General features: G+C 47.7%; 1 protein-coding gene across 2 annotated transcripts in view; it reads left to right on the top strand.

Annotated features, from left to right (window-relative positions):
• The window catches only part of KIRREL3 (kirre like nephrin family adhesion molecule 3), a 609,236-nt gene that overhangs the window by 474,930 nt on the left and 122,297 nt on the right, over window positions 1-12,009 (top strand). For both annotated transcript variants that reach the window (XM_040255847.1, XM_040255846.1), the window contains exon 2: window positions 191-268. In XM_040255847.1, coding sequence (XP_040111781.1) covers window positions 191-268 — 78 coding nt within the window. The remainder of the gene's footprint in view (window positions 1-190; window positions 269-12,009) is intronic.

Below are 12,009 nucleotides of genomic sequence, written 5' to 3'. Positions count from 1 at the left end.
AAAATTATGAAAATCCTAGAAATAAACCTGATGAAAGTTTTGAAAAAATCATGCCTGGACCAAGTGCTTTCTAAATGTTTGTTGAATAAGTAGCCCTTTTATAAGAGCAACAAGCTTCACATCTCTTGCAAAAGGACCTTCACTGACCCCTGACCCATTCCAAGCTCACCCATTTCTGCTTTTCTTCCAGAGCTGGGCCTCCAGAAAAGAGGATGCTGTCTGGTACTGGGCTACATGGCCAAGGACAAGTTCCGGAGAATGAATGAAGGTCAGTGGGAACCTGCCTTCTCAGGGGCAATGGGGAGGGAGGAAGCTCTGCCTACGGCTGTGGCAACAGGAGAAAGGGCCTGGGGCTTCTCAGAAAGGACAGCAGACGATGAGGCTGATTTCCATGAAGCCGATGTAGGGAAGAAACATTGTGTGCTGATTTATGAGCATTTTTTCCCTACACTCTCTTCCTTCCTCCCGTTAGGTCCCCTCCTTCTCTTCCTGTCTCTTCCCTTCCCTTTGTCCCTCACCTACCCACCTGGCCCAACTGAATCTGCTTCTATTATCTTTTCTAATCCAGACCTAACGGACTTTCTCCTTAACATTCATATTTCTTGAATGCTAATTGAATTAACGGCGCCTCACAGGGCACTTGGGAGGATACTAAAGAAGAATAAGGCAGAGCTCTTTATTCTCAAAGGACTTCCACTCAGAAACCTGCCCTCTTTTCCAACTCCTGCAGCCCTGCCTCTCCCTCTTACTCATAGGCCATTCTGTCTTCCTCTGGCACTGGGTCTTTCTTTGGATGCTTGACTGGGCCACTGAAGGCGGGAGGTGGCGGGGTAGAGAAGCTATTGGTGTTGCTGTGGAGGCTGGGACGTGAGAGCGGTGCTACCACTTCTGGGCCCGCTGTAATAAAGAGCCAATCCCCTCATCCCCAGCCATCTGTCTTCGTGCAGCTAATAACCCTCTCCATCAGATGCCACAGATTGTTTGTCAGGATTCAAAAGTAGATAAACAATGGCTGGGGATGCCATTTATTCATTAAAGTCAGGCAAATGAAGCCCTGGCTTCTCACTAGCCCAGACTGCCGTGAGCCAGGCCCCTCCCTTCCCACGGCCCAGCGTCCCTTGTAGCCTCATTCCCATTCCAGGCATAGAAAAGACAGCACACCTGTACCATCTCTAGCCCCAAACCTAGACCACAGTATAGCTCCAGCACCCTCTTCCCAAGCTCCTCAGCTGGCTCTCCTCCAAGCCTCTAGAGCACGACACCACACTCCCACATGCTCCCTAGACCTAATGCCTTACCAGCTAGAGCTTTGTTGCCGGGACCCATCATGGTTACAGTTCGACAACAGTTGGGTCAGTGCAATTAAATACAAAGAGTATCACCTCCCCGGTTTCACTGCCTGCCTGTATAAGAAGGCAACAGCATCGAGAAGCTACTTCTTATTTGTAGGAGCCCCATGGCTGAGCACAGCCAGGACTGAGGCTGCATTTTCTGCATCCTGCCAGTCAGTCTTCCTTCCGGACTTTCCTCTCAGCCCAGCCCTCCCTTCCCACCACCACCTTCTTGAGATTGCGAGCCAGTAACTTCTAATTTGTGGGAACTGACAGCACGGCTCTGTCCATGGTGCTGAATAGACACATTCGCTTGCTGGCAATGCTCATTAGAGAAGCTGAAATGAGGCTCCCAGGGAATGGGGGAGCCAAAAAAGTCAGGAGCTGGGGTGGATATGAAAGCTCAGGTTCCAAGTGTCTGACCCCAGTAGAGGGATACTGACTCCAGATCTTAGGGCCTGTAAAGAATCATATCACAAAGGATGATGAACGTGATTCGGCTCCTCCCGCTTTTCGTAAGTGGCTCGGGCTGCTATAACAAAATCCCACAGACTGAGTGGCTGAAACACAGAAATTTATATTCTCACAGTTCTAGAGACTGGAAATCCAAGAAAAGTGCCAGCATGGTCCGGTTCTGGTGAGAGCTCTCTTTGTGGTGTGCAAACAGCAGCCTTCTCACTGAGTCATCCCATGGCAGAGAGAGAGAGAATGCTCTGGTGTCTCTTCTTATGTGCGTGTGTGTGTGCACGCTAAGCCTCTTCAGTAGTGTCTGATTCTGTGGGACCCCGTGGACTGTAGCCAGCCAGGCTCCTCTGTCCATGGGATTCTCCAGGCAAAAATACTGGAGTGGGTTGCCATGCCCTCCTCCAGGGGATTTTCCCAACCCAGGGATCAAACCCATATGTCTTATGTCTCCTGCATTGGCAGGTGGGTCCTTTACCACTAGCCCCACCTGGGAAGCCTGTCTTCTTAAAAAAGAAGTTTAAATACATTTTCCGTAAAGAAAGGTACAATGGTAATACCCTGAACCAGAGCTTAGGAAAATGGTAAGAAAAACAAATGCACCCTTAATAGCTCCTTAGATGTTGTTCAAGTAAAGAAGAGGGGAAGAAAGTTAGGGGATTAGAAGAGGACTTGGGAGCAAGACTAGGATCTGATTACTTCTAAGAATGGTTACCCTTACCTTGTGCAACAACTAAGCTAAGACAGCATTTTTTAAATTAATGTGTTTATTTTAATTGGAGGATAATTGCTTTATCATATTGTGGTGGTTTTTGCCATACATCGACATGAATCAGCCATGGATGTACATGTGTCTCACCATCCTGAACCCCCACCCACCCCCCTCCCCACCCCATCCCTCTGGGTTGTCCCAGAGCACCGGCTTTGAGTGCCCTGCTTCATGCATCAACCTTGCACTGGTCACAAGATGGCATTTTAACAGGTCTTTATGTCTTTAGTTTGGCTGGGTCGGGTCTTGGCTTCGGCACACGGTACCTTTGTTGACACATGTGGGATCTCTCGTTGAGGCCAGTGGGCTTCCCTAGTGTCCATGTGGGATCTTAGTTCCCCAAACAAGTATGGAGTCCATGTCCCCTGCATTGGAAGATGGATTCTTAGCCACTAGATCATCAGGGAAATCATTTTTGCTGTTCAGTCACTCGGGTGTGTCTGATTCTATGTGACCCCATGGACTGTAGCACTCCAAGCTCCTCTGTCTTTCACTATCTCCCAGATGGCATTTTAAATAGGTTTTTCTTGTTAAAAAAGCAAGATGCCAAAACAATGCCCCTTCTCTTTGGGCCTCTTTTCAAACACACACAAGCCACAAAAAATGGGTTATTCCTTTCAAAGGATTGTGATCCACTTGGCTGGGAATGAGCAATTCTAGGTGCTTTAGCCCAATCTATACCCTCCCCCTGCTGCTAAGTCGCGTCAGTCGTGTCCGACTCTGTGTGACCCCATAGACGGCAGCCCACCAGGCTCTGCTGTCCCTGGGATTCTCCAGGCAAGAACACTGGAGTGGGTTGCCATTTCCTTCTCCAAGGCATGAAAATGAGAAGTAAAAGTGAAGTCGCTCAGTCGTGTCTGACTCTTCGTGACCCCATGGACTGAAGCCTACCAAGCTCCTCCATCCACAGGATTTTCCAGGCAAGAGTACTGGAGTGGGTTGCCATTGCCTACCCTCCCCCTAGTAAAGATGAACTGAGAATCAAGCAGGAGGCAACAGAGGCATCAGCAATGGCCAGGAAGCAGCAGAGCAGCTTGCCCCCCATCTCTGCCTTCCTCACTGCCTGTGGTTCTTGGCTCTCCCAAATGCCCCAGCGCACATTCATGCCCACACACAGTAGCTGCTGCTGCTTCTAGGTAAACAAGGAGATGAGGGGGTGGCAAGCAAGTTAAACCACCCTGTATGGGGAGTTACAAATCTCAGCTAATGAAGAGGAGACAGGATAGGAGGTGGGTGAGTCTGTGGGGCCGAAGGGGAGATGCTGGAGGTGGGTGGGCTTTGGCCCTGGAGGGGTGAGAGGCATGAGAAGGGGAAGAGGGAGGGGTCTGGAAAGGAGGCAGATGTCTCTCTGCTCCCACTCCAGCCAGTCTAGCTACCCCAAGTGCCATATTACACATTTTTTTTTCCTTTTTCAAAAGCTCACATGCTCAAACCCCAACACGTCTGCACATAACAAAGAAGCATAGCAAGCATGGGGAGCTGTTTTATGGTTTATAATTATCTTGTACCAATACTCAAAATGATTATTACTTCCACATATTAATAATTGAACTGGAATAGCAGCTATGACATAGATCAAGAAGCAGACATCTCTGTCCACACTGCCCTACACACCTTGCTATAAATTGAACACTTGGTAAATTAGTTTTAAAAAATTATAATTTTTTTCTCCCAAATGTTGAAATTAGTGAGATATTGGGACAATTAGCTGCTGCTTCTATTAAAGATAAGATGATGATCATTATATTTTCCATTTAGAATAAATATGCAAGACCTATTTGTGCTGCATTGAGGCATATTTGTTCTGTTTAACAGTATCTAATAGAGTGTCTGTCACCCAGGAAGAAGTGGTCCCCTATTTCATTTGTTTCCTTGTTAATTTTTGTATCTTTTTATTTTCTTTTCCCTCCACTCTCCCTCCTTGCTAAATTCCCCCCAAAAAATAACATCTTGAGAAGGAGCAAGAGAAAAATAATGAATGAATAGGAGCTTTATAGATCTGGGGTTTATCATAAGCTGGAGTAATCGCCATTGGTGCCGTTAAACTACACAAAGCAATAAAAGAGAAAACACTATTCAAAGATCGTTTAAGGAGGCATGTGATAGTTAATGAGAGGTTTGCTCTATTTGGGAGCACGTAATAGCTTCTCGGGTAGAATCTGCAGCATTTGCAGGAATGGAAGTGATCGGTAAAATGTGTGTGTCTGTGTGTGTGTGTATGTCTCTGTGTGTGTGTCTGTGTGTGTTCTTTCCTGTTTGTACTCAACACATCTGAGGCATCAAGTGGAAATATGGACAAAAATCAATGAAAGGCTGACAAGAAAGAAGCAAATAAAGACAGACTAGGCATAAGCCTGTCACGTTTGTTTGACATAATTGTCTTCATGTGATTAAGTACATGGTGCTTTAAGTAGGAACTGCTGGAAGGAGATCATTTATTTATTCATCAAATAGTCAATGAACACGCACCATAAAAATAATACCAATTTTTCATAATAAGTGCCAGCCACTGTTCTAAGCTCTGGAGCTGCAAAAGTAAAGAAGACAAGATTTCCCTGGCGGTCCAGTGGTTAAGACTCTGTGCTTCCACTGCAGGAGGGATGGCTTCAGTCCCTGGTCTGAGAACTAAGATCCCACATGTCAGGCAGTGTGGCCAAGGGAGAAAAGAGTAAATAAGCTGTAGTCCCTGCCCTCTCGAGCTCCAGATAAAAAACACACAGCCGCATCTCAGGGTTCCTGTCACCTCCACAGAGACCCTGCCGGGCCATCTTACCTAAGTGAGATTCCCTTCTTCCCCCACCATTGAGCTCCAGTGTGACAACCAGCCTATTTACTTGATGGTACTTACCCTAATTGATGATTATTTATTACACTGTCCCACTAAGAGTTAGCTTCAGAAAGGCAAGGATCCTGCTTTCCTTGCCAGTCCCTGGACCTTAGCCCAGTGTCTCACACATAGAGACTAACCATTTTGAAATTAAGTAATTAGTCTGTGGGCTTCCCAGGTGGCTCAGTGGTAAAGAATCCACCTGCCAATGCAGGAGACACAAGTTTGATCCTTGGGTCAGGAAAATCCCGTGTAGAAGCGAATGGCAACCTATTCCGGTATTCTTGTCTGGGAGATTGCATGGACAGAGGAGCCTGGCAGGCTACAGTCCATGGAATCGCAAAGAGTCAGACACAACTGAGCAACTAAACAACAAAAACAATTAGTGCCATGAGTGACGATGGAAGAATCCAGAAAGCTACCCACAGGTGTAAGGGGAATCTGGAGAAGGAGCTCGGTAGACAGAACACGCTGACACAGAGCACCAGTCTTCACGTCCCCAGCAATTCCCTATGACTTACCTCTCTGCCTCTCCTCCAAAGCCAGCACTACAGTCACTCTTGGGAGGCCAGGATCCACACAGATCAGCGGAGAAAAGGGCTAGGAGGTGAGGCTGCCAGGGATGTGTCTGTCTTGCAGCCACCTGTCCTCCTTCCTCACCCCTCCTGCTGATGGACCATCTTCTCATCTAGGGCATCGCTAGGCAGGTATTTCCCGTCAGGGCTGCAGGGGAAATTGCTCTCACATCACTCACACACACACACACACACACACACACACACATACACACACACCATTCCCTTTCCTCTTCCTATCCTTCCCCCATGACCCACTTCTCCTGGAGAGCCCAGAACCACTCTCCAGCTCCATGCACATTGCTCGCCCAGGGTGGATCCTATGCACGGGCAGAATAGGAGGCTCTCCCATGATGTCAGATGAGGGGCCCTGCCTGCCTCTCAGAAAGCCCAGTCCTCTGTGTTAGAACCTTGAACGACCCCAGGAACTACAGTGCAGCCCACTCACCCAGGGAGGCCCAGGGTCGGTAGGAAGTTGCTGGAGGAGGCAGGACCACAACCCAGGTCTGCTGACGTCCAGTCCAGTGCTCTTAGAATGCAGAAAGAGGGGGCTGAGGCCACAATCAGAGGGGACACACCTAAGGCTTTAGCTTGAAAATACAGAGAAAGTGGAAGGGCTGGGAGAACGTGGGGCAGAACATAGTAGACTGTCAGCCTGATGTGGGAGAAAGTCAGGAAAGGCGGAGAGAGGGACACAGGCCAGGGAAGACCCTTTCTTTCTACAGAACCAGTAAAGGCTACCGAGCGGTAGACTAGCAGTGGGAAATGAGGGGGAAGGGAGGGGGATGAGGAAAAGGATGTTTGAGGCAGTGGAGCCCTGGCCTCCCTGCCCGGGTGTCCCTTTGAGACCGAGGTAGACCTGCCCGTGAGGCTCCCATCTGTCCGGGCTGCGTACGTGGCAGGGGGCAGAGTCCGGGACCTTCAGAAGCACAGGCACCTCTGCTTCTCACTCAGTTATGGGAAGCAGGTGTGCCTCCCAGCTGCTTTCATCCTCCCTGCGATCGTGGTTTAGTCACTAAGTCGTGTCTGACTCCTGTGACCTCATGGACTGTAGCCCTCCAGCCTCCTCTGTCCATGGGGATTCTCTAGGCAAGAAACTGGAGTGGGTTGCCATGCCTTCCTCCCAGGGATCTTCCCGACCCAGGGATCAATCTCACGTCTCATATCTTCTACGCTGACAGGCAAGTTCTTTACTTCTAGCGCCAGGGCCCACAGTCATTTTCCTGAGACAGTCTCTTCACTGCCTGCCAGAGCCCCCGGGGTGCTGGCTAATACTGTCATTTTGTTAGTTGGGGCTTTGGGGGTGCATTTTTTCTTATTTCATTTTTCTTACTGATGTGTTTTCTTCTACTGGGCTGCAAAGCCGATTATTTGTATAACGTCCCTGTTTATTATTTATGGCAAAACTCAGATTTCCAGGGTGCTTTATGATTGTTATTTAATTTGCTCGGCGCCTTGGAACATGGGTCATCCATTTTCATTCTCCTGCCTCGATCTGATGGTGGATTTCAGAGCTTTTTCCTAGGCCTGTTCCTCCAGCCACCATTCCTACCAGGAGACCTGCTTGGCTAAAGCAAGCTGGGGGCCACCTCGACCACAGACCCTGCCAAGCTCCTTCTCGGACTTCTTTTCGCTCGCTGCTCTCTCCAGTTCTCACCGAGACCTAGAAATGTTGCCTCCTGAATATCTCTCGAACCCATCCACCTCTGTCCATCTGACAGCCACTGCCCTCACCCATCACCACCCTCCCCGACCTGGGCTGCCTATTCACTCTCCTAACTGGCTTCTTGGGTCCATCAAGCCCAGCCCGTTCCCTCCCAGTTCATTTTTCACACTTCAGCCAGAGCAGTATTTCAAAATGCAAATCTGAAAATGGCGCATTGCTCTGGAAAATATTCCGGTGGCTTTCTATCACCATTAGGAAAAATACCCGAATCCTCAGCATGTTTTATAAGACCCTATAGGATCTGGTTCCTACTGACCTTTTTGGCTCCATTTTGCCCCCGTAACGCTCTGTAAAACTCGTCACATCAGCCTTCTTTCTGCTCCTCCAACAGGGCATGCTCCCGTCTGCCATAGAGCCTTTGTCTATACTGGTCCCTCCTCTTGGGATACGGACCACACGTGCCCACACCCCATCCCCAGACCCTTCCCATAGCGGCTCCTGCTCATCTTTCAGATCTCAGCTGAAATATTGCTTCTGCAGTGAAGCTTCCTCAGACCCACCCCTCCCTAGTCTAGACCAACTTCCTGTGTTCCATGCTGTTATATTCCTTTCCTTCCAAGGGCTTAGCTGAGTCTGTACCCAGAAGTTCAGTTAGCAGTTATTTAGCTCAGACCTATGGACATCACCAGATGGTCAACACCGAAATCAGACTGATTATATTCTTTGCAGCCAAAGATGGAGAAGCTCTATACAGTCAACAAAAACAAGACCAGGAGCTGACTGTGGCTCTGATCATGAACTCCTTATTACCAAATTCAGACTCAAATTGAAGAAAGTAGGGAAAACCACTAGACCATTCAGGTATGACCTAAATCAAATCCCTTATGATTATACAGTGGAAGTGAGAAGTAGATTTAAGGGCCTAGATCCGATAGATAGAGTGCCTGATGAACTATGGAATGAGGTTCATGACCTTGTACAAGAGACAGGGATCAAGACCATCCCCATGGAAAAGAAATGCAAAAAAGCAAAATGGCTGTCTGGGGAGGCCTTACAAATAGCTGTGAAAAGAAGGGAGGCGAAAAGCAAAGGAGAAAATGAAAGATATAAGCATATGAATGCAGAGTTCCAAAGAATAGCAAGAAGAGATAAGAAAGCCTTCTTCAGCGATCAATGCAAAGAAATAGAGGAAAACAACAGAATGGGAAAGACTAGAGATCTCTTCAAGAAAATTAGAGATACCCAGGGAACATTTCATGCAAAGATGGGCTCGATAAAGGACAGAAATGGTATGGACCTAACAGAAGCAGAAGGTATTAAGAAGAGGTGGCAAGAATACATAGAAGAACTGTACAAAAAAGATTGTCATGACCTGGATAATCACGATGGTGTGATCACTCAGCTAGAGCCAGACATCTTGGAATGTGAAGTCAAGTGGGCCTTAGAAAGCATCACTACAAACAAAGCTAGTGGAGGTGATAGAATTCCAGTTGAGCTATTTCAAATCCTGAAAGATGATGCTGTGAAAGTGCTGCACTCAATATGCCAGCAAATTTGGAAAACTCAGCAGTGGCCACAGGACTGGAAAAGGTCAGTTTTCATTCCAATCCCAAAGAAAAGCAATGCCAAAGAATGCTCAAACTACCACACAATTGCACTCATCTCACATGTTAGTAAAGTAATGCTCAAAATTCTCCAAGCCAGGCTTCAGCAATACGTGAACTGTGAACTTCCTGATGTTCAAGCTGGTTTTAGGAAAGGCAGAGGAACCAGAGATCAAATTGCCAACATCCGCTGGATCATGGAAAAAGCAAGAGAGTTCCAGAAAAACATCTATTTCTGCTTTATTGACTATGCCAAAGCCTTTGACTGTGTGGATCACAATAAACTGTGGAAAATTCTGAAAGAGATGGGAATACCAGACCACCTGACCTGCCTCTTGAGAAATCTATATGCAGGTCAGGAAGCAACAGTTAGAACTGGACATGGAACAACAGACTGGTTCCAAATAGGAAAAGGAGTACGTCAAGGCTGTATATTGTCACCCTGCTTATTTAACTTCTATGCAGAGTACATCATGAGAAACGCTGGACTGGAAGAAACACAAGCTGGAATCAAAATTGCCGGGAGAAATATCAGTCACCTCAGATATGCAGATGACACCACCCTTATGGCAGAAAGTGAAGAGGAACTAAAAAGCCTCTTGATGAAAGTGAAAGAGGAAATGGTGGGGAGACAAATATACATGTGAAATAAACTCAGTATTTTAATAAAGTAAAAAAAAAAAAGTGAAAGAGGAGAGTGAAAAAGTTGGTTTAAAGCTCAACATTCAGAAAACGAAGATCATGGCATCCGGTCCCATCACTTCATGGGAAATAGATGGGGAACAGTGGAAACAGTGTCAGACTTTATTTTGGGGGGCTCCAAAATCACTGCAGATGGTGATTGCAGCCATGAAATTAAAAGACGCTTACTCCTTGGAAGAAAAGTTATGAGCAACCTAGATAGCATATTCAAAAGCAAAGACATTACTTTGCCGACTAAAGTCCATCTAGTCAAGGCTATGGTTTTTCCAGTAGTCATGTATGGATGCTTTTGAACTGTGGTGTTGGAGAAGACTCTTGAGAGTCCCTTGGACTGCAAGGAGATCCAACCAGTCCATTCTGAAGGAGATCAGCCCTGGGATTTCTTTGGAAGGAATGATGCTAAAGCTGAAACTCCAGTACTTTGGCCACCTCATGCGAAGAGTTGACTCATTGGAAGACTTTGATGCTGGGAGGGATTGGGGGCAGGAGGAGAAGGGGATGACAGAGCATGAGATGGCTGGATGGCATCACTGACTTGATGCACGTGAATCTGAGTGAACTCCAGGAGTTGGTGATGGACAGGGAGGCCTGGTGTGCTGCGATTCATGGGGTCGCAAAGAGTCGGACATGACTGAGCGACTGAACTGAACTGAACTGAACTGAACTATTTCCACTCTCAGTCTTTAAGTTCTGCTAGGCCTCCATTACCTCCCAGGAGCCTGGCATCCTGTTTGCACACAGTAGACATTGAGAAAAGAGTGAGCATGATGATCTTCTCTGCCCCTGGGCAGTGGCTCCCAAGCTGCTGGTACCAGGCGGCTGGACAATCACAGACTCCTAGAAGAAGCATCAGAAATCACCTGGAGAAGGGGAAGCTGAGACGCATGAAAGTGATGGGCTTGCCCAGAGCAGTGTAACTGGGCGAGCAACACAGCAAAGGATTGAAGCCAGACTTCTGAGCCTCAGTCCAGCCACTTCCCCTTCTCACTGTGCTCAGTCCTTGAAGTGTGGGCATGACTGATTAAACGGGTCCAACCGGGAGCTCCGCCTGGTAAAAATGGGTTTGGGGCAGTGTTTTGAAAGAGACAAGAAGCAAGAACCTCTGGAGAAAAGGAAAGGAAGTAGGTCCTCTGATACAAACATGAAGCACACCCCTGTAAGCCCAGTTCTGTGTTGGGCACAGGAGCTCCAGGGGCTGGACACAGCTTCTGACTTCAGGAACTTTGTCTTCCACTGGGGGAGCTTAGACATATTTCATGTCAAGGTGATTTTGTGGTTGTTTGGTTTTGTTTTTTCTTTTCAGCCTTGTGGTTAGTATGCTTAAGGGTTAAGCACTGTGGCTTGGGAGATACTGAAATTTAGGCATAATCAGAGCAGGTTTAGAACCATACCGTCAAAGACTCTTGAGGCCAGAAGGGACCCAAGGTTATCTAGTCCACACTCTCTCCTGATGGCTCAATATCCCCACCAAGTACCAATGTGTGTAAATACTTGTGACTATTGTATTGCTGTGCGCTCATTCGCTCACCAACTGATTGACTGTGCGCAACACTGTGCCTGGGCCTTGGCAAGTAAAGACATAGTCCCTGCCCCAAAGGACAGCACAGCAATCAGCACGGTGTCATACTGGCTGCAACTAAGTGTGTGCAGAGCCTTGGGAACAGAGAAGAGGAATCCGGCCAACTGCAGGCCAAGTGAGCAGGGCCAAGAGAGCCTCCTGCAGACAGTGATAATCTGAGCTGAGCCCTGGGAGCAAAGTTTATCATCAGAGGCCATTGCAACCTATACTTGAATCCCTCCAAAGACAGGAAACTCACTACCTACCAAGGCCACGGGTACCCCCTCAGCTAGGCTCTTATAAAGGAGTTTCAAATAGAAAACACCCCTTCAACCCCGAGTCCACAATTTTGTCATTCTAACTATACTGAGGACAATTAACCGGGTGACAGTTAGCAGCCACTGGCCAAAATCCCAGGGTCTCACGCTGTGTCAGCTCTGCCCAGGCAAGCTCTCCTTTCATCTGTCTGCCTCTCCTTCCCCATCCAGCCAGCCTCAGCCAGCCTCAAAGATTTC

This window comes from Oryx dammah, unplaced genomic scaffold (genome assembly GCF_014754425.2).
Source record: "Oryx dammah isolate SB20612 unplaced genomic scaffold, SCBI_Odam_1.1 HiC_scaffold_15, whole genome shotgun sequence".
NCBI classification, from domain to species: domain Eukaryota; kingdom Metazoa; phylum Chordata; class Mammalia; order Artiodactyla; family Bovidae; genus Oryx; species Oryx dammah.
The sequence above is the reverse complement of the archived record's forward strand: the minus strand, read 5'-3'. Positions and strand labels throughout refer to the sequence as shown.